The sequence below is a fragment of the Heliangelus exortis genome, chromosome 4 (genome assembly GCF_036169615.1).
Source record: "Heliangelus exortis chromosome 4, bHelExo1.hap1, whole genome shotgun sequence".
Lineage (NCBI taxonomy): Eukaryota > Metazoa > Chordata > Aves > Apodiformes > Trochilidae > Heliangelus > Heliangelus exortis.
The window spans coordinates 20,967,451-20,990,108 of record NC_092425.1 but is presented as its reverse complement, the minus strand read 5'-3'; the positions used below and the strand labels follow the sequence as shown (position 1 = coordinate 20,990,108).

General features: G+C 37.3%; 1 protein-coding gene and 1 long non-coding RNA gene across 17 annotated transcripts in view; one reads left to right on the top strand and one right to left on the bottom strand.

Annotated features, from left to right (window-relative positions):
* The window catches only part of LOC139795934 (uncharacterized), a 46,566-nt gene extending 34,919 nt beyond the window's left edge, over positions 1–11,647 (top strand). The window contains exons 2-4 of one of the 2 annotated variants that reach the window (XR_011725760.1): positions 2,296–2,374; positions 6,852–6,911; positions 9,891–11,647. This is a non-coding gene — a long non-coding RNA (uncharacterized lncRNA). The remainder of the gene's footprint in view (positions 1–2,295; positions 2,375–6,851; positions 6,912–9,890) is intronic. The other variant, XR_011725761.1, reaches the window with a different exon arrangement.
* The window catches only part of TENM3 (teneurin transmembrane protein 3), a 403,572-nt gene that overhangs the window by 29,606 nt on the left and 351,308 nt on the right, over positions 1–22,658 (bottom strand). For 11 of the 15 annotated variants that reach the window (XM_071743228.1, XM_071743231.1, XM_071743233.1 and 8 more), the window contains 7 exons: positions 16,493–16,760; positions 15,837–15,980; positions 12,463–12,712; positions 12,040–12,060; positions 6,846–7,078; positions 6,154–6,308; positions 4,429–5,303 (listed from right to left, as the gene is read on the bottom strand). In XM_071743228.1, the coding sequence (XP_071599329.1) occupies positions 4,429–5,303; positions 6,154–6,308; positions 6,846–7,078; positions 12,040–12,060; positions 12,463–12,712; positions 15,837–15,980; positions 16,493–16,760 (1,946 nt within the window). The remainder of the gene's footprint in view (positions 1–4,428; positions 5,304–6,153; positions 6,309–6,845; positions 7,079–12,039; positions 12,061–12,462; positions 12,713–15,836; positions 15,981–16,492; positions 16,761–22,658) is intronic. The other 4 variants (XM_071743230.1, XM_071743232.1, XM_071743243.1 and 1 more) reach the window with 1 other exon arrangement.

The following is a 22,658-nucleotide window of genomic DNA, read 5'->3' as shown; positions in this document are numbered from 1 at the left end:
CATTTAAAAAACTTAGGTCCAGAGAAAATGCTCCTTCTGTACATCTAGTATAGCCCTCCGTGTCTGGAAGCAGAATGGAAACTGCTGCACAAGCATAATGTAATATAGGCTAGCTAGGAAGTATCACTTCCAAAGTGCTAATATGCATGTAATTAGGTCAGCTTCTAAGATTTATCTGTTTAACTGTTCAGATTAAGCATACATAATTTGCAGTTATAGTTAAAACAGTTTCCAAGTCAGATATTTCACAGTTTTAGAATAACAGATTTTGATTAGGCTGGTTACTTTTATATCTTGTTTAATATTATTACTTCACAATAAAACCTAATCTTGAGGACTTTTAGCTTCATATGGCTCCACTGTTTTTTTAGCATGTGTGTATTTCTAATCCTTCTTCTGAAAGATATGTTAATACCTTATTTGTTCAGCAGGTGTTTAGACCTGTGATAACAGATTAAAATTACTATGTATTTAATAACAGTACTTCACGAATATATGCATTCTTGCAATATTAAGTGTCAATTTTGATCAGCAGACTATAACCATTAAAAATAAAAATTTAAAAATCCATTTTAACATAAAGATACAAAAAAATTAGAAGTCTAAACAAATACAGAAAAGAGATTATATGATACACTAAATAATACAAATTAATACTTATTACTAATTTATTAATACTTATTTATTGCTTATTTATTAATATAAATTTTCACTAATAAAATGAGGAGTGTAAAAAAAAAATTTGCTGTATGTCAGTTCTTCCTCTATTCAGGCAAAGTGGAGACTAAATAAACCAAACTCTAGATTAATTAGCTTCCAGAATAATTGAAATAAAATGTAAGCTTCTTTTGGGTCTGATAGTAGTGTGATTTAGTCTGATGAAAAAAGCCAAGAAAAGAAGTCCAAACACTCTAATCTCTGCCAATTTTTAGGATGCAATGTTTTTTCAAAGATTTCCTCTCTTCAGTAAGAAGTTCTAAAAAACGAAAAAAACCCAAAAAACCCACAGTTTTCTTAAGTCTGCTCTCAAATCACTGAGAAATCAACTGAAAGGATCTAAGCTCTTTGGATCCATACTCCGGTTATACAAACAGATTTACACAAGAGACTGGTTGAGGAAGCCACTACTGAACTGGCTCCAAAGACAGATATTTTTATTACTAAAATCATAGTATTTTTTACTTTACTGTAACTTCTGCCATTTAAACAGATGTGTGACAAACCATAGGGTGAAACAACCGAGTTAGATTTTGTTTAAAAATTACTTTCCTAGTCCTTTGTGAATTCTGACAATTTTAACTGAAGTCTAAATTCACCATGGAAAATAAATTCTATCCCCTGCCTAAAATAGTTTGAGAATCTGGATAATACAATAGACTAAACAAAATACATAAATGAACTCTGATATAACAAAATTTATTTAGCAATGAAATATTTTGTGATTACTAAAACAGAACAAGAAAGAAGCCAGAGTAATTTCTTCTTCCACTTTCTTACTTTTTGCCTGATGTTCAAGGGAAATCTTCCTATTTTAACAAGACTTCATTTTTTTTCAACATCAAACTGTTCAGGTGAATATTTTTTTTCACCAATACTACCTAAAAACATGAATATACAAAAGCTGGGACAGAGATATACACAGACACATGTATATCATGCCACTCCCACACAAGCCCTTACATGATACACGTTTTCCATCCATTTTGGCAATAGTTGCAGAAGCCCCTGGAAGCCCAGACCAAGTCAGATTTAATACTAAAAATCATCAGCACTGAAAACCAAAGCGGCAATAATGTTTGCTGATCTTAGAATAAAAAATGCCAAGATGGTCATGTTTATATCTACTTTTTTTTTCAAAAGGGAAATATATACAGACAAAAAATTGGTGCATGGGGATTTTATGCTAAAAATAAGCAAGCAGCTATGATGCCCGATGGATGCTTTTAAGAATGCTGTTTTAGCAAGAAAAATAATACGGTGTTTTGTTTTTCTTCTCACTTATTCCCTCTAGTTTTACATAATCAGTGCAGTTTTTTATTTTTGGTATTAACTTGTACAGAGCATCAGAGAAAACTGACTGGAGGGGACCTTGAGAGGTCATGTGGTCCAGCTCCTACCCCACGGCAGGATCTCCTTGTCTTGCGTTAGTCCTGGAAGATGTCTAATTTGTTCTTAAAGACAGTCTGTGAAGGCCAAGGGGTCACATCCTTGCCTGTCTGCTCCGGGGCTCCAAAATCTTCAACATGAAGTTTTTCCAAATGTCTAATCTGAATCTTCCTTGTTGCAATTAAACAGATTACTTCTTCACGGTGGCTACAGGGAGGAGATCAGTATCTTTGCTTCTGCAAAAGCCTCAAGCACTTGCAAATTCGGGGTGAGTGAAATTGCCTAGCTTTCTCCATAATTATTTCAGCTTGGGAATTCTAATGAGATGCTAGTTGGAGGTAATTGTTTAGGAAGTGCATAAACAACAGCTTGGAAAGAATACTAACACTTACTGAGGGGAATAGCCTGCCCTTTGGGTTCTCCCTAAGCCAGCTGGACATAACCTAACTCAGACCAGAAAGTCTGCATGAAAGCAGATCAGTTGTGAAAGATGTCTATTTACAGACTTAGTAAACAGCTGTGTACTTCACAATGCACAGTACCCTAAATTCTCCCTGTGATGAAAAATATAGACCTGCCAACCACTTAATAGTGAATATAATATCCACTTCTTTGCCATTAACATACGTTCAGGAGCTGTCAGCCACTTCTGCAGTACACCACAGTAGGCTAGACAAAAACTACAGGCAACGTGGTGAGAAATTACTGCCCTGATTAAAACTCTAGGTCCTCAATTAGCCAGTATGAATGCCAGCATGATTTAAAGTTCCTGCTGTACCCAGCAGATGCCTTAATTTCAGTCAGGGATTTCACTATCCCCCAAATTGACTGCCTTGCCCAATTCACCTGCTGGAAACAAGTGGTTGTGTGTGTCCCCGTTAACCACTGAATTTACTCTCTGTGGAAAAAGATGACAGTTCCCAGCCCAACTGAAGCTGTGCTTTGGTCTCTCAGCATATAGGACAGGGGTAACCCACAAGAAGAACACATTGCCTCCCAACTGAAATGTTTCTCATTCCTTTGTGTATCCTCAGTGTGCTTCTGTGTCCTCTTGGCAGGACCTAAAAAGATACGCAGCGGATGCACCAATGCACAATTAAATATTACAGACGTGCTCTAATGCTTTGGGAGTGTGCCCGCTACCAAAGCCCTGCCAATTTACAGATTACTGTAAGAATACCTTAAAACTGGCAGCAGTGCCATTCCACCTGCTGTCTTTGTTAGGGATCAGCATTTCTAGCCCTGTCTCCACTTCAGGACACAATATGCAGTGAAGCAGCACCTGCTGCTCTCGTGTCTCTGACGGGCATATGTAAAGGCTGGAGAGTAGATACAGGTGCTCGGAGCCCTCCTGCACACTGCCTCAGCCAAATGTACCCTGACAGAAATGTGAAGTTATCTCTGAACACAGATGTTTGGCTTTGCTGCCACTGCCTGACACTGGCACTTTATTTTCTTTATCATGTGTGTTGAACTGAAAGCTTTTTTTTTTTAGGCCCTGACCTTGGCAGCAGTTTCTACTGCATTTCATCATAAAGATAGGAGAAAAAAAGAGGGAAAGAAAAAAAAAGAAAAAGAAGAGGGACTGACTGGATTTTCATGATACCCTTTGTAATCCTGAGTACTTCAGCTGAGAACCCTCTAACACTTTTACTTATCAAGTGAACTCCATGTCTTCCACTCCTTGACAGACACATTTTTACCCAATTTCAGCACATCTCTCATGCCATTTAAAAATACATATACTTTTTCAATAGAGAGAGGCAACTGGACAAAAATCTGTGTTAATTCTACATCGCCCATATTTGAAAGAAATTGTTTATATTTTAAGCTTCATTTGTTATGCCTTGTTTGGTGTATAAGTTTATAGTTAGCTTATATCAGGATGAAGTTGCCTAGTTCTACTAGTTTATCTATAAATCACCATGATCTTCCTTAGTTAGCATAACTGAGGATTCTGTAAAACAATTTGCTAATCTGTCAGTTATTAATAGGCATTGATGACTTAATGACTGTAACACAGAGTAAAACAATTCACTGAAAAGATTTTTTTCTGAGTCCGGATAAATGACAAGCCCCACTGTTCCACTGATACCTCTCACTGTTGTGCTTGCACCTGTACACCACATGTTGCTGGTGGTCTCTGTGTGTTCAGTTTATTCCTACAGGAAGGAAAGCATGGCAGACAAAAAGTATCTTTCTACGCTTCTTGTTACCAAGAGCCATCTTTACAGTTACTTCTTAACTCTCCAGAAATATCTCAAATAGTAATGTACTACTCAACAAAACAATAAGGCATCTGACTTAAACTTATGTACTTACTCAAAAAAAGTGGTCCATCCAGTCTCATCACTTTTAGTTGCCAGAAGTCCACTGTTGCCATGGTAGGTGAATAAGACAAGCTCCTGCCCTTGTGCAGTCATGCTTTTCAAACACCCGTTAGTGCCTATGGTCAGCCAGATGACTTGGTTATCAGGAGAGACGACTCGTACCGGCATCCGGTTGGGATCCCGTCTGATACGAAGGGTATTCCCGTTGCTATCTGTTACAGCAGTAATATCATTATCATTACTGTAGCTAAAGTTGTACAGATAGTCTCCGGTGACTAAACTCACAGTGTACTGGTGAGTACCATTGACATCAAAAATATAAAGCTCTTGATCGGTTGGAGAAGCAACTTCATAAAAGTTCATTGAAGTCAGCAAGGGTTTATTCTTTGACACAGCCCGTATCCTAATATTTCCTAGGTCAGCAATATATAGGGTGCCATCTGGAGACACAGCTAAGGAAGAAGGGGCATTAAGTTTGGCATCTTTAGCATAGCCATCTCCATTCTGGTAGCAGTCACAGTTGACGTCGTTTTTGCAATCGCACTCAGAAGGTATTCCGGCAACTAATGAAATCTCTCCATCAGTTGTGACCTGCCTTATCCTATTAATTTTTTTTTCATCAGTCTCCGTAATGTAGAGGACACCACTGTAGGACACAGCAATGGCAGTTGCTGACTCTAGTGTGGTCTGTACAGCGTGCTTCCCCACCGTGTACTCCACTCCAGGAACCTGGCAATGCATCGGCCTTCCCGCAGCAATGCGAACCTGACGGTTTTCAGTGATCTGCAACACTACGTTGTTATCCAGAACGTAAATGGAGTTATCCATTGGGTTGATTGCTAAATCTGTAGGCCATTCCAGACGAACCTTAACAAACAGAAGTATTTTGTTAAACAGTTAACCAGTGCAGATTAAATTAATTAATGCACCTTCAGTTTTAGATGTTGCTGTAAGGACATTTTTCCATCTGCTGTAACCAATCACAACTAAAGGACTTGTATGGAAATACCTCCAGCAAACTAAGGCTTTTCAGGGAGGAAAGGGGAACAACGTTTAGACATCTATTTTACTGAAAAAAAAAGACAGTTTATTGGAACTATAATGCAGGTTGAATTTTCCCTCCAATAAATACTATACTTTTCTGTTTCACAAACGCGTAAATAAAAATAGAGACAGATATCAAAGTCAAAATACAAACTTTAAGGGCAGTACTTATCTTTTGTTGCTGTAATAGCAAACATAACTTACTGCCTTCCAGACTATGAAAGACTGTACTGCACTCCATTTTCAAACATATCCCTTCTTACCTACACAACTTATTGTGACAAATAGAAATATATGGGGGTCTTTTGCCTCTATCTTCTCACTCATTCTAGTAGGCTGAGGATGTTAGCAATTCAGGAAACATCAACAGGGCAAGACAGTGCCAACAGATCTGTCATTCTCCCAGTATTTACTACCAGACTTAATGTTTCCTGATGTAGTTTTGCTGTTCTAAACTAAACTGAACTTTATGGACAGAAAAATTGAATACAGCAGCATTTATAGCTAAGAGAACACAATATGATTCATGCCCTTGGAACAAGTTTCTTTCTCCCCAAATTCTGTTAAATATCCATTACGCACTCCACCCAGTTTTATTTTGAAGGGCAAGAAAGCTGCATTTGCATTTCTAGCCCCAGCTCAGCTTCCCAAATTAGCAGCAGCTGAAAAGTACCTGGCTAATGTGCATGCTGGTATCACAGGTTAGAGGTCGTGCTGAGGTCAGGTCGTTTGAGCCAAGCAAAGTGGATATTATTCCATTCTGATCCACTTTTCTGATCATGGTCCCATCAACAAAGTAGATTAACCCGTTCTTGTCGATTGCTATTCCTTTAGTGAAGAGAATAAAAATTAGCTTTTTGTGCTAGCAGTGAATATATTATCCATAACTAAGGGCATACGTGGAATGTATTTAGTGAAAATCAAGAGCAGAAAATATGGTCTTAGCAGTAGGTAGTAAAAGAGCTTGTAAACATATTTTGCATAATAAACCAATGTTCAGTATGAAATCTACTCCTACTGATCCCATTTGAGAGAGTATGCTGTAACAGGTTTAGCTTTTAAGCTAACCTGAAAAATGGGATAACTGGGACCATTAGCAACACTAATTTTAAATCTTCACCCTTGCCAGCCAAAGACATAGTCTAAACAAGCATTTGAAAATCCTCAATAACCATGAAAGCCAAATATTTCCTAAAAAATCAATGCAGGTACTATGTAGCTATCTTCCTCAATGGTCTCTTCAGTTGGAAAAAATTACTCAAAACCCGATTTTTGAGCTAACTACCCTGTCCAGTAATTAAACACTACCCCACCCCTGGCTCTTACATATTATTTTCAAAGTTATGGAGGGATAACTCTTTTTACCTTTAGGGCTCATGAGAGTTGCCTCCACCGCCTTGCCTCCATCACCACACCTTGCCTCATCAAATGGTAGGCACTGCTCCCCTGTTCCTCCTATTACCTCAGCATTTTTCGTCAGGTCTTTCGCACCCATGAGCGACTTGGGCCGATAAATCCTGCGGGTGTTTGTGTCGGAAACGTACAGATCTCCTGTCACGGGGTCGGTTGCGAGGTAGTATCTGTGAGCTGGGTTGTTGCTGTAAAATGGAATTATACATTGCATGTGCTGTAATTAATTGCACGTCACACTAGATCGAGAAGAAAAGGCTTCGGTTCATATGCAGTGTGCAGGAACACAAAAATAGTTAAAAACATTGGTGATGCTCAAGGCATAGGTAGCACAGGTCATGGCCCCAAACCTCTATCGGTTTCCGTTTCTTGCCTGTGTCACAGGCAGCTCAGTCTAGGCCACTCATCCTTTTGGGACAGAAGATCCATTTTGCCTGTGACACTCAGAGGCCCACCCTGTGCTCTGTAATTACAGACAGTTCCTGTCTCTGCAGTAGACCAAATCAAAATACTGGAGTCTAAAAACTCCCAGGCTTTCTGAGAACCTTGATCCAGTTCCAAACTTTGCAGCAGGACCCCAGTCCTCACTTACACTTTGTTGCTGTTATAATCCAATCTGTTTTATTATGATTTCTCTAAGGCTGCTGGGGTGCATGGTTTATATAATTCATAAGCAGATAAGGCAGAGTTCATATTATTAGTTCAGAGGCAAAAGATAAGACATCCTTCACAAGTATTTGTTTAATCCACTGCTTTCAAAGATGTGCTACGCATGATTTAATGTATTAGGAAATGTCATCTTTTCCACCAGAGCACTGAGCCGAGCTTTCTGTTCTCCTTAACACAGAGTCATATTTCAAATAGCTGTACACATTGGCACAAAACCACTAACTATGCCAACACAGTCTTTATTACAGTGGAAATATATATCACTAACCATTTTTCCAGAAACATACATTTTGTCTCTCCACTGGTGCCACATAATTGAGAATTACTGTCTTTTCTCCCCTGCTGGTGAAAAAGCAGCCCTGGAGACTACCTTTTTTGGTTGATATATTATGATGTAGAAACTTAACCCACTGCAGCCAGGATTCCTGACCTTACTTATTGCGTGAAGAGCTGAAATAAGGTCATGTAAATAGAGGATGTAATTTCAGAGGCTCTCCTAATGGATTGAATCAGAGCATCAGAACAGTCAGTCCCACTTCTGATGTTTGCAAAAGTGCTGCCTAAACAGATCTACCAGTCTTGGTGATAGCCAAACATCTGTTCGCAGAATACGATACTTCACATTTTGTAAATACACAACTGTGCTAATGTACCACATTTTTATGTGCTGCCACTTGGAAAAAGCAGCAAGAGACCAACAGGAACTACTTGTGAACAAATTATGCCTTTTAGCAGGGACAGATTTTTATAGCTATCCAATTACAAAAACACAGAAAAAAATGTGTTGCATAAATAGGACTTTCTTTGGTTTTAAGACTTTTAACATGTTGGTTCAGAATGAAGAAACCAAGTGAAGCAGAGTAATGAAATCAAATACACAGTGATTAGCACCTCTTATAATGCTCTGCTATAGAGCTGAGTATTGTATACCATGTCTGAAATGAATGTAGTAGACTCACTTTGAATTTCTGTCTCTTAGAAATCAATTATTGCCAATGTGCTAAATAAAGATATTTCTGAAACCTTAATTTATACAGAGATGATTTATACCTCTACAGACTCCAAATTAAATTGTACCCATTTCCATGATTACTTCGGTCTTTAAGAAACTTTGCAGACACTTCAAATATAAACAAAGTGCAAATTGTGAAATGTGCAGTTACATTTTATTTCATTGTAACTTAAAATAAAGTCCGCTCTTATACTACCAAAATCTAAATTAAAGTACTTCCCTTAGATGCATCTAATATTGCCTCAATCGTATTTTCCAAATGTTAGAATAAAAAGTAATCAAATCAAGAACTAAAGAATTTATGTGTAACAATTATTTCTTTATAAAAATATCTGAAAAAGATGTTTTCTTCATAACTATGAAAAAAATGCTATATTTTAATTAATTCCAATGAAAATTAAGAAGCTTTTCTTATTTGGGGTGAGTTCTCATAGCAAGTACTGTACCCTCATTAAAGCAATAAAACACATCTGATAATTTAAGAATATTTTCTCATGTTATTAAAAAGAACAAACTCAAAGTTTGGGACTGAATAGGATATTATTACTGAATCAGTATAAACTCTTCACTTTGTCATACAGAGATGTCTAATGGCTCCCTTCTGAGATAGTATAACAGGCTCAACTTCAGCTTTCCTTTTCAAGTGAAGGTTAAAAAGCTGAGGTAGCTTTAGTTGATAGAAAAGAAACCCACATTAATTCATAGGAGCAAGACACAACTTGCTTCCTTCACTTCCAGTGAAAACCATGCTTGTTTTCTAGCCAGAAAACATCTATGCATGCCATGCAGATCTCAAAAATAGTTCAGGAATAAGCAACCAGCAGCAGGAAAGCCTAACAGTTTGTTCTCTTTCATTGTAGCTTGAAATAATATTAAGCTTCTGCCTTCTACCAATAATAACAAACACGAAGTAAAATCCACAGTCAGTCACTTCTTGACTCATTCAGTATTACATAATGGCTGTCAGTAGCTCTGAATAACCAACTTGGCTCATGTGAAGACAAACGACTACAAATTAACTTGTCCTGTGCATGCCAAATACCAGTAACAAGACTTCAAATCTGAAGTGCACACACACGTGCACAAATACACACACAGAGCTGTGATGATCTGTCTCCCATTGCATAATTTTATCTTGCTTATCAATCTTCAAATTCTTCATCTGCCAAATCACCTGCATTACCTTCCATGCACAAATTTTTGAAAAACACTCTTCTTGCTTCAGTACCTCTCTCTCCCATACACTCTATGCCTTCTAAATGATATATCCTCAAAACTGCTTTTATGTTTTGCTAAACTTTTATTCTAGCTCTCTACAGACTTGGGATCCCGCCATAGCCTACAAATGACCTCCCTGTCTTCAAAGTCCTTCTAAAAATTACTTCTTCCGTGAATGCCTATCAGCATTAATCACCCACAGGCAGCAGTGTGTATAAAGACATCAGTCCAGCTTTGAGATTGAAAAAATGCTAGGTCACTGGCACACGAAAGGATAAATTTGATCCGTGTTGTCTCTCTAATTTAGAGTACGGGCTCCTTGAGGTGGGAGACACATCAGTCTCTGGGCTGAAGCACTGTGTTTATAGGCAAGGAGAGTCAAATGCTTGAATAGATAATAGATTTGAACTAGTATTTAGACTTGTTCATTAGTTTTGCTCAGGGAATTAATATTTTGGTGAATTTTTAAAGTTTTGATGATACCTAGTAATTGCAAAGTGTCCTGTTGAGGGCTGTTTTCCAAACCTCAATTTAAATAGGTATCTCCTCCACATTTCAGAGTCATGGGCTCTGAATGACTTCACAGAGGCAAAGGAAGCTATTTGGTCTCATGGTGTGTCCTTAAGCTGGGGATCCTAAAAGTTTACATGTGTTACATAAAAATCAGCTACATTCATAAATAAGAAGCTGCCAGGGGATATTAAGCATATTAACATGCCATTCACCCTTGGTTTAGGAATGCCCTGGGCAGCAAAGCCCTAAGGCTTAGTGGACACTGGGAAAATGTGTTATGGGAGGAACACTCAAACTTGTAGTAGACCGTGTCCAACTGCACAGTGGGCTCCACGCCTCCTGCTCACTGACTCCACAACCACTCCCGCCGAGCCTGTTTGCCATGGTATTCTGTGTCTCCTTCTGCCTCAGGAGAAAATACCACTTCACAGCTGCTGCAAGGGCCCGTGAAAATGCTGTTACACTAATTCATAGGCATCCATTCCTTCATCCTATTAGTCCCTTCTAAGTTCTCATTTTGAGTATTATTCTGTATTGCATATATTTGCCAAGACAAATCCAGCTGCAATCACAATTCTGTGATACCATAAGGGAATAATTCTTTTAAAAGTAGTGGAACACATGCAAATTAAATGCAATAGTGAAAACCTAAAATTACCAAGTAGAAAAGACAGCCTCTGAGTTGCACTTGGAAAATAACATAAAATCAGCTAGACTGTGTATCAGCTCCCAATTCCAATCATCAGTGCCAATGCAAACACCTTACTTAGTTGTGGGTTGGGTTTTTTTTTCAGTTTGAAAAATTTTTTTTAAAACATAAGCCCCACTTCAACAGAGTGAATTAAAAAAAAAAAGGGGGGGGGGACTGAGATGGGACTCTCTTGAATTTGTTTAAAAACAAGGAAGGAACACGATTGGCAGCAGAAAAGGAGCGAAAGGGAACAGCAGAGCTGCCAAGTCCTATGCACAGCAGTTCTACCACAAAGTGTTGAGTGGTTTCATGTAGCCAACAATATTTTAGAGTAACTCTGTTTTTGTCTCCTTATCAGCAATGGATGCTGTGGCAAAGAAATTCTAAGCATCCATCACCCATCCATCTTCTCTCTTGCTCTTGCCACTATTATAGTGATGCCCAGACAGATGAAAGCTGGACTACAATCCTTCTGATTGCTATTGTTTTTATGATGAGTCTTGCAAAACTTGGTGTTCTTTAGACTCTTAACTCCTGGTGTTGTGTTATTATGGGACAATTTCAACTTTCATTAATAGAAATTCACCTTTAAAGAAACAGATCTGTTAAATATAAGCCTGAAAACACTCAGCATTAAAAGGCTACTGAAATGAACTCCATCCTTTTGTGATTTTATTACTCATGCCTTTCTCATTGTATTTGGGGTATCTGATTAATGACTGAGTTTTGATAGGATCAGCAAAACTGCTGCCAGCAAGGAAAAGGAGTGAGCAGAGATGAAGGGACAGCAAAGGAGGGCACACACAAACATAAAAAGAAACCTGCCTGTGGACAGAGAGTGATGAGAAAAGAGGAACTCGTATCTGAAAGGATGATACAGTCTGACAGCTGACATAACTAAAACATATGAACTCATTATTTTTGAAAAATACTCCTCTTTTCTAATAATACATCTCAGGAATGACTTCTCCATTATAAGCATTCATTTGTTAAGAAAGAAAGAAGAACAGTTAGAAAAATATAAATCTTCCTTAAGGAATGCTTACCTATGTCTAAAATCTTTATTTCTTGGTGGGAGCAAGTAAAAAAGAACAGAAAAACATTATTAGAAAAACATACAGAAAGGATGTTAAAAGATGAAAAGAAGGCAACATTTACATCTATCATTAGTGAAGTGGTGACTGACAGTCTTTTTTGCAGTAATATTGACTATATAGGTTAACTCTTAAATGCACAGAATAATTACTTTGGGTAGATTACACCAGCACTGTTTTGATTTCCACGGGTACAATACGAGGGTGAAATTTTTCACTTCAGTTTTAAATACTTTTTCAAATTTATTACAAACTTCAGAATCACCTTGTTTTGCATTTGGAGACTAACTTACACAACGTCAGAAATCTATTTCATACGTTAGTCTGTCACAGTAATTCACAACTCCAAGAGTCCAAGATGAGAGAAAAACATACCTTAGCTCCAGAACACTAGTTACATTTCCAGATGGGAATATCCGCCGAACATAGTTGAAATCTCCCACGTACAGACTGCCATCTATCCCACAAGCTAAGGCAACTGGGGCCAGTAATTTATTACCATCAGCTTGACCATTACAACTTGGACAGGAGATGCTGCGCCGTCTGCCGTTGCCCATAATGCTACTAACAACTGGGGGCTGCTGAGATATAAACTGATTTTCACCGTTTCCTTTGTAGAGGATTCCTGGCAGATAATAGAAAAACCACAAAATAAACACTTTATAAAAAACTTTGAATGTGTGCACATAAAATGATATGTCAGTGTCCCAGTCTCTTTCGGTTGATTAATAGAGTTTTATGGGCTTTTAATTGTTTCATCCCCATATTTTGCCACCACAAGTAACAGAACTTCATTATAGCGTTTCTAATTATATTTAAGTCACAGAAACACTAAAACATATAGAAAGCATTAAATTATCTTGTCCACAACATGTAGTAAAAACACTAAATAAGCTAGCACTTAAAAACCAGGCAATTTTTCAGTCATTCTTATTTTGAAATGCTAATAATTTTAATAGTTATAATTCAGAATAGAAATTGTCCTGATGAAGGAAATGCAAGGTACACTGAATGAAATCAAGGTCTGTGTTCTTGAATCCTTTCCATTTTCAAATTCCCAGGAAATGAATGAAATTCTAAATGTACATATATTATAAAAAAGAAAAGAATTATATTTGCAAATTGCGTTTCCAAAGTCCTACTATAACAAGTAATGAATATGATGTCAAATGTAATCTTAAATGGATTACTGCTGCGAATTGTAAATATTAATTAAAGAGCTAGTGCAAAAAGTTGGAGATTGCCTCAATTTTACATTATAAAAGACTCTTTACTCAGCTCACAATAAAAATGTACCTCTGGCAACAAAGCCTGCCTCAATACCATGTCTGCAGTTATAGGCAGTTATTAAAAATGTCAAAACAACAAAAAAAAAAATGTGGTGCTAGGCCAACTTGCCTCTTAAACTTAATTCTGCTTTGAAGCATGAAAGGAACAATAATTTTGTGAAGACAAAGCAATGTGCCAGCAGTATTTTTGTTCCTTATAGCTTCCATAGGAAATCTGAGAAGGAAAATGCAGGCTTCATGTTAAACCTTCAGTCTCAGGAGAAAAAAGTGTAAATTTTCAGAGTGTTAAAATTTTGCTGGAACCCTTATTATTATACTTCTCAATGAATCCATTGAGGTGTACAGTGCAAATGGTCAGCTAGTATGGTTATACCTCTAAGTCACAATATGTCTTTCTGTGGTATCACCCACATAAAGCACATGTCACTTTGAGTGAGAGGTGCTTTATTGATTGTATGCCCAGAATTTCAGAGGCAGGTTAGGGCCTAGGGATAAATTTCTCTTTTGAGATGCATAAAAGAAATTCTAGATATATTCCTCTTTCTCTCCCCACACCCAAAAATTCACTCTTCGTTCATACTGAGCGATATGAGAAAAAATATTTTGTTTTGGTCTTTAAATGCTCTAGGTGTCTTCACTACATTTTTAATGCTATGAAATTTAGGAGATTATAAATGTAAAATCAATATACATGATAAAATCAGAAAGTATGAAAATTGTTTATGGAAACCTAATGGCAAGTAATCTAAATAAGTTATCTAAATCAAAAGAGGGAGAACATATTTTTCATGAATAGTTAAAGCCAGAATGCATTAACAGTATACAAAATCCCCTCTCCTATGACTGCATCATTTATGACAATCGTGGCACCATAATTTTGCCTGAGTTCTATAATTTTCATCAGAGGAATTCTAAAAGTCAGCATAGTGAACTATTGCACCTGATTTATTCAGTCATTACCTTGAAAAATTGGTCCTTCACATTTCTCCTCTATTATCACAGACTTGAAGATGTACATTAGACTATTTACTGTAGTCCGTACAAACACTGTCTGCACTCTTCTGGATAAATTTCTCCAGATGATCCACCTTGTCATTACAACTCTCCACTTTGTTTATTCAGTTAGACACACAACACTTTGAAAAGTCGTTACTTGTCAGAGGTACTCTTGACCATAATTTAAAGCCACCATTTACGGTGTGAACAGAACCCATCTTTTATATGCGCATAGAATGATCACTCTTTACATTTTCAGATGGATTACCTTACAGTAATTGTACAGGTTTTATTTTTTTTTCTTTACACTTTAAATTAGTTACAATGACACCGTTTCCCTTAATTTGGTTGCCTTATTTTTCTACCAGTCAGAAGCAATGCTTAAGGTGGCGATTATCGCATCCCACTAAAATAAGCTCATGTACTAGTGGGAGAAGTCGAAGGGACACAAGGCACTGCAGAAGTGACATTCTTCCTGATCAATTACTTCAGGAGTCCTCCCTTGCATAAAAATTCAGTGCCTTGAACCATGCAACTCTGTTTATTTCAGCTTGCTTACAGGCTTTCAGCCCATTTCTCCAGATTACCTCCTTAGCATGGCACCCTACAGACAGTGGCTGAGTAGCCCACCAGACAGATTTACCTTGGTACCAAGTCATAGTTCTTATAAAAGTGCATGGGTTCTCATCCTTTCACTGACATTAAGAAAGACTCACTCACTAGTGTCTGGACTCTGTTCTGAAACAAGGGGCACAAATGCCCCCGCTGACTCAAGGCAGCATCATTTGTCACTTGCTGTGTATGGAGTCAACCAGAGCATCTCAGGGAGGAATGACCTCAGGGAAGGGCTTAAAGGGGAGAAGAGTGTGAGTGCTCATCCTCTAGTTGAGATGGTACCCATGTGCTAACTGCCCCCACGAGCAGCTGTGTTGGGGCTGGGGATACTGTGACGTGAAGGGGAACATCTCCTGTACAAATGAGGGATTTAACATCAGCTCTTGGTTGGGCCAGAATGTCTCTTATTGAGGTTTAATGTTCACTCATCCTGGAAAATGGAAGTGAAAACATTGTTCAAGATGATGTTAACATTCAACCAGCTAATCTCAGTAACACTGTTGACACATACAATTGCTTTAGATACAGCAATATAGATAGGAGTGCCTCCTTTGGAATGCTCAATTTTTAAAGACAATTTCAACATTTTGGGTTGGGTTAAGCATTATCTAACACAGACTGACACTGTCAGATGAAATTACTAATGTGAAATCATTTATAGGATGAAGAAACATGACAAACACTGTAAAACTCAAACCATTTACAATATGCAAAACATTCCATAATTTCCTTTTTTTTTTTTTTTTTAATAAGAAAGCAAACACTTGAAAAGTTAAAATAATATACCTAAAATAAAATACTCAGTGGCACGGCCACTGAGTATTAATAAGATGGAAATTAACACTTTACCATTCTGAACATCCAATACATGATGTTTATCCAGTGTCCAGCCACCCATGTTGGAAGCATCCAGTTCATAACCTTGCAAAATGGCAGTCCGCTTTTCCCAGAGGGTTAGGTCCAAGCAAGACTCATACTCATAACCTACAGACACTGAAAAGACAGTAAATTTCCTCATTAAGTATAGGATCTTGTTCAGAAGAAATGTTTAAAGAATGTGAGTTACTTTAAGTACTTTTTTTCTGCTATCCCAGCCTACCTGGAAAGTCCTATGGCTTCCTTAAATGTATTGAAAATACTACCTAGAATTCCAAAATCCTTTAAAAAGCAATTCTGGGTTATTAAAATAACAGTATAAGAAAACCATGTTGTGAAGTATGTCAGACTCTATTGTGCTCTTAAATTCAAGGCCTGTGCAGACTAAATCCCATACTGCATTGTCAGGCTGAGAGTTACTTCAATGGGGAAGAATGTAGAAGCAGAAAATGACTGTAATCTCTTTTTCTTTTTGAAGGAATTTTTCCCTATAATTCAAAGTTTAGATTAGTATTTTCTAATATATTTTAATATCTGTTATTTCTCATCTTATTCTGCTAAACATTTTCTACAGAAGCTGTGCTTCTGTATTTTCAAGACAATGGTAAAAATTTCCATAACACACATACCAACAGCTTCAGATAATCCATAGACTCTCTGGTTGTATGCATCAGTTTTATCCCATATGAAAGTGTAAGCCAGATTTGGGGATGCGGGGAACCATTTTTGGAAAAGTCTTCCCACCACTGCCACCATAAGATGAACCTTCATTAAATTAAATGGTATAACAGATTGGGTCATAGTAATCTTCAGAACAGATTTATATCCTGGAGCCCTGGAGCTTAAGTATGATAACTTCAAATCAGTTCCTGGTATTGTTGTTTCTTCATGAAGTACCTATGCATTGGCAAGAAAAAAATAGGGTTTTTTTAATCACTTTGAAATTAAACAGAACAATGTACCTATCATAAAAGAAGGCCTGACATGATGGTACATGACAATCCATTAGGAAGTATTATCTAAATCTGTCCTTCATTTAATAATAAATTTAAAGTATGTAAATAAGTAACATTTCACCTTTTTATGAAAAGCAAAGTCTAAATTATTTGTAATACTGAAGTTGCTTAGTTGATAATTTCTGCTGAAGTTTTTCAAAGATCTCTCACTTATTTTCATGGGGGTAAAGGATGCATGCAGGAGAGGGAAAATATTTCCAACTGCTTTTTGCAAAAGAACCAAAGAAGCATCTTTCATCTAAGTGAAAACAGCCCCTTCCTATGCTGCATCTGAATCCCAACTATGGATATGCAATAAAAGCAGTAGAGCCTCTGAGGACCATAGAGCTTCAGATTTTGGTTAGGCAGCCTAATTGTTCCTGTAGGAGAAGAAAGGACTTTTAGCTGGTTTATTATTCGCATTACCTGTGGATTGTAAATACTTTAAACCAGAGCATTCTTCCATTTATTTCAAAGATAGATAAGTGGGATGCCTCAGGGAAAGCTTTTCCATATTTCTTGATCAATATTCACTACTCAGACAACAGCTCACCACTTTCTCATTTCAGAGAGGTGCAATGATTCAATTTTATTTTTAAAAGGTTCCTGCCCCTCTCCATCTTAGCTTTATCTCAGAGCTGAGGAGTTTTTATAGGTGATAGATGGATGTGAAAGGTTTCTGAATAAAGTGGACAAAGACAGCCTATACTGCCCCATACCACAGTCAGGACATACACAGCCAACACCTCAGGTGAACAGCTGAATATCAACTATCCCAGCTGATTGCAAAAACAAGACAAAACTATCTAGATACATTTATAAGTATAATGGTTCTTTGGTGGGAAGGCAGAGCAAAGGATGCTGAAGCACAAGCCCAAAGCCCTGGTGGTGTCAAAGGAGCACTCCTGGGGTGGTAAATTTGGTAAATTTTTATTTTACTTTCTTGTCTCCTAGTCCTGAAATCTGAAGAACAAACATTACTATTAGTGGAAAGGAGATTTCAGTGAGAACACTGTCACAATTACTAGGCTTGAGACTCCAGTGGCATCAAAAGCTGGCTACTAAAAAAGAGCTAAGTTAGCTCTCTATGCTAGAGAAATCCTTGGACAGTGCCCTTAAACAACTGACTGTATGTGTAGAATAGGGTCAAATAATGTGGTTTATGCTTTTGAGGAGGGCAACAAGTGCTATGGTATCCTCTATATTTTGATGGAAAATAAAGGTTTACATGGTATTACATCCATTTCCTTCCCAATAACAGTAACAAAAAAATAAAAATAAAAATAGTATTTTGACTCCTAGTCTGGCACTAACAGTTTTTACATCTTATATATGTAGGTATGCAAGTCTTCTGCAGTAAGACTATAATAGGGCTGTAGGAAGTAAAGAAAGAATTGGAAGATATTAGACAAATTAAGTACAGATTTAAAAATTCCCAATTCCTATTCTTCAAATGTTTTCATTTTCTCCACCAAGAACCTGCAACCTCTGAGAAGAAATGACAAGCAGTACTATCACTTGGAAGGAGGTGACAATGGTATAATTTCTGTTTGTAAATCTAGTCTGCTGTTCCTCAGTCCAATACAAGTACAGTATCTAATCCAGAAAACAAGCAAATCTTTTCTACACCAATAAAATTCCCTCTCCCTAGAGAGATAAGTGATTGTGAACATATTCCTTTTGTAAGACTTTGAAGGAAAATCACAAACCACCTCGGAACAAAAGACAAATTCCTCCTCAAGACATCAGCAGGACTCTCATATACTGCACACTAAAGCCAGTCTAACAGATGGAGGTCTCTAAACGAGAAAAAGAAATAATACACTTGTAATAGGACACAATTTAGTGGACTTCACTGGTCTCCTGTTATGACCATAGCTTCTTTTACAACTGCAACTGTGGAAGAGGAGTGTTAAACACTTAGGTGGTCTTACAGTACTCTTGGCTGAGATAACAGACAATAAAGAGGACACCTTGAAGTTTCAATTTCCAAGAAATTCCACTGTGTATTTGGATTACTATCAAATTAGAAACTAGGACACTCATGCAGTTCTCAGTGAGGTTTAAAACAAAACCTGAACCCCTATTATTAGTTTCTGCAGAAGCCTCAAAAACGTGCTAGAAATCTGACTCGATACCTCCTTCTGTCCATGAAACTTCCCTTATCTTCTTGAGAACTTTAGAAATATAGAGGTAAGGTTACACATCTCAATTTCTCTCTCAGAATCAATCATTACAAAGAAAATTAAACAGTTTAATATTAAACCAAAAACTTAAATCATCAGGCACAGCAGAGAGCATCCTAAGAGAGCCATGACAACACATCAATAGTAAAGCAATCAGGAAAGTCACTGGGTATAAACGGCACATCAGGAGCTGCCAACACAACCAAGTTGTCTGTACTTTACCTCTTCCAGATACAATATCAAACTACTACCTTCAAAAAAGCTGATAGCCTTAGGGCACTGAGTGATAGCCCAACCACCAAATTCTAATGGCTGACATTTTTTTTATGGATGATCAAGTTACTCAGAAGGACAGATATATAATATTTAACCTACAGGACTGAAGTAAGGGTCACCTCAATTTTCACAAAGACAGTTTTTTTGTCCTAAGGGTTCAAGCTGGCAATGGAGTCACATGAACTGCACAGGGCTTCTTGTGTCTTGTGGCCAGATGTCCAGGCTCTGGAATGCTACCCTGCTCCAAAACATAATATAATTCAGATGACATGCTCTGATGGTATTAAGAACCCTGAATGAGGAATTTAATTCAATTAGGGGGAAAAAGGCCTGCTGCACTGCCGTGAGAGTTTTTGGCAAAATGAGCAACTTCAATAGAGGATTTGAAAACAAATTTCACAAATGAGTGCAAAGTTTAGTCTGAATGTCAAAAAAGGTTTCTTTGCCCAGAAATAACAGCTGAACTGCTGCATTAAAATATAGCATTATCTTGGTTTGAGAGTGGTAACGATGGCATTTTTAAATACAGGGACATATTGGCAGCTACTGCTATGACACAAAAACTGAGACCAAGGAGTAGAAAAGTTATACTTCTTTAAGTAGAAGCTGAAACTTCATTTCAAGATGATAAATCTATTCCTTATTTAAAACAAAAAACAAAAAAAGAGGTTTTTAAATTAACTTGTGAAGAAATGCAAAGGGGGAAAGGAGAAAAAAAGACTTGTTTTTTTTTTTCTAAACCTAAAACATCGCTGAGATACCACAAAGAAGGATAGGAAAACACCATACAAGTGTAAAAAGCTGAAAAAAATGTCCATAGAATAATAAAATAAATGAAGAGGTGTATATAAAGTTTCGAACAAAAAGCAAAAGAGAAGAAAACCAGAAAATTTGATAATATGATGGAAACCAAGGACACATAAATAGAGATATTTGGCTCTAAGAGTAATCTCAATTTTTAATTAGTACAAAACTTGAAGTTCTGAATATTTTAGCTATGTGAAGCTAGGATGAAGCATCCATGTAATACTGGAATATCTACACATTCTATTACACTGCTGGTTTAAATGATAAAATGGGTCAATTTCTCTGCTGAAAAACTGGCCACCCTGAAGTTAAAAGCAATCAGTTTTATTATGTCACTGAAGCTTGTACTTTACCCTGAGCTATTCTAGGCAAATAAATTTTGCAAACTTCTGCTGAATAGTAGTGTCAGTAGTGAGAGAGAGGGAAAAAAAAGTGTGTAACCTTGAACAATTTGAAGGAAAACCTTTCAGCCTTCATTCTCCCACACACCTGAGGTGACATAAAAAAGATGCTCAGGACCTGCAGAAGGCATCTTGCAAGCATATGTAACAGTGGATGACAGAAGCTTAGGAGAAGGAAAGACTCAAAAACTCAATTTCAGAATGGCTCATTGTGACTCACATGGGTTTCTGCAAGAAATAGACACTTATAATATTAGGGAAAGGACAGCAACAATATTACCTAACACATATAGGCAGCTCCACCTTAACCTGATCTCCCTCTGCAGGTGATTTACTGTTTGTTCCACACTGATCACTCTCAGCTAGTTAAGTCTAGGCAGAGTGTGCTAACTTGCAACTAAAAGTAGATAAAGCCATGCCTAAACAGTCCAAATCAAGTTAACATATTATTTATTGTCATCCATCTTGAGTAATGATCTGTTGAGTCTGTGATTATCTTTTTACTCACTGTATCTGTTCTTTCCCCTTGCGTGCTTTCTTTTCTCTGTTTTCTTTTGTGTTGCTTCTTTGATACAGTTTTTAATTCTTCCTCTGATCAATTTGGGATTCATAAGCTGCTACATACACTATTCTGGAAATGTTCTCTACAAGGGATGATGAAGCACTTCAAGGGATGATGATTACAGCAGCACACCATTTTCTCCTCTAGTCTGTGACAGTGAGCCCTGTCACACCACACAAACAGGGGGACTGATACTGACTGAAGAAACATGGTAAACAGTTTCTTCCTCTTTGCCTTCATTCAGCCTACCACAAATTAAACTGGCATTCCCCCTTTCTTATGCAAAATTCTGCAGATTCTGGTTCTGCCCATCTTTTATCAGAGTACTGATTTTTTGGGGAGAAAAGACTGTTGAGCATTGTGCGTTTCTAAAAGAAACCTCAACATCCTAGGCACAGCGCTGCAGATCCCACTCACCAAAGTGGGGGGTTAGATGTATGATGAACAGAAAATACAGAAGAAACTATTCCATGATGTTTGGTTGCTTTTTTTTTTTTTCTTTTTTACACAGTACTGGAATTAGATTTTTGCATACATAACAACAGCACTTTTTTACCTTGTCACTAATAAGCCATCAACACCAAGTGCCTAGCATATACTTATAATATGGTCTTTCCTTCTGGCTGTTTTTTTAGGGAAATCAACTCGACCAAACAGTCCTGCCTGTCAGACCTCTCACCTCACAACTTCGGAACCTGGTAGCCAATTTCAACCACATTTGTAATAACAGCAGAAATTTTTAAGGACAATTAATTTCCTTTAGGGTTTATAAAAAGAAGGGTTCAGGTGAGGAAGATATAGTCAGGTTGGTGCTCCCATGAGAAAAAGGCCAAATGTAATAGGTGAAAAGTCATAGAAGTTCAGACTTCATTAGTCCCACACGCTCATGAAACGACATGTTTACATAGACATTACAAGAGTTCTTTAAAAAGACATATTTTATTACATTCTTCTATTATTACCTTTCTTTTGAATTATACTCCATCTATCTAAGCCATTTTCCATCACTTCAGCAACTGACTCCACCATCTGTTGCCAAAACAAGTAAATGAGAGCTGTTTTTCAGTGTACTGTGTTTTACAAATACTTTCTTTTAATTGCCTTGCCACTATCAAAGGCACAGAAATGATAGTGAGGACAAACCCAACAATTTTCTAGCACAGTCTGGATTTGTATGAGAATTTAGTAGTCATTTTCTTACATCTCTATTTTAAACCTTCTCCTACCATGAACAAATTAATGGTTTTGTTCTTAAGAGTTCTGCATGAAAACATATGAATCCATTTTCTACGTTTCCCTTGGAGAGACAAAGGTATTTTTGAGTGATGGGAAAAAGAGTGCTCCATGTAATTATGAGATTACAGAGGTGGTGGAGAGAAAAAAAAGGAAGAGAGAGAGAGAGAGACAAGGAGAGGGAGAGAAGGCAGAGAGAGAGGAGAGGGTAGCAGAGAAGAGAAAGAGGGAGGCACGTGGAGTGACGATTCATTAGAAAAAGTTTTATCAGAAATGCTTAGTGAGATAAATACTACGTCTTGAAAGGAAACTCAGCTTTAAGAACTGAGGAAGAC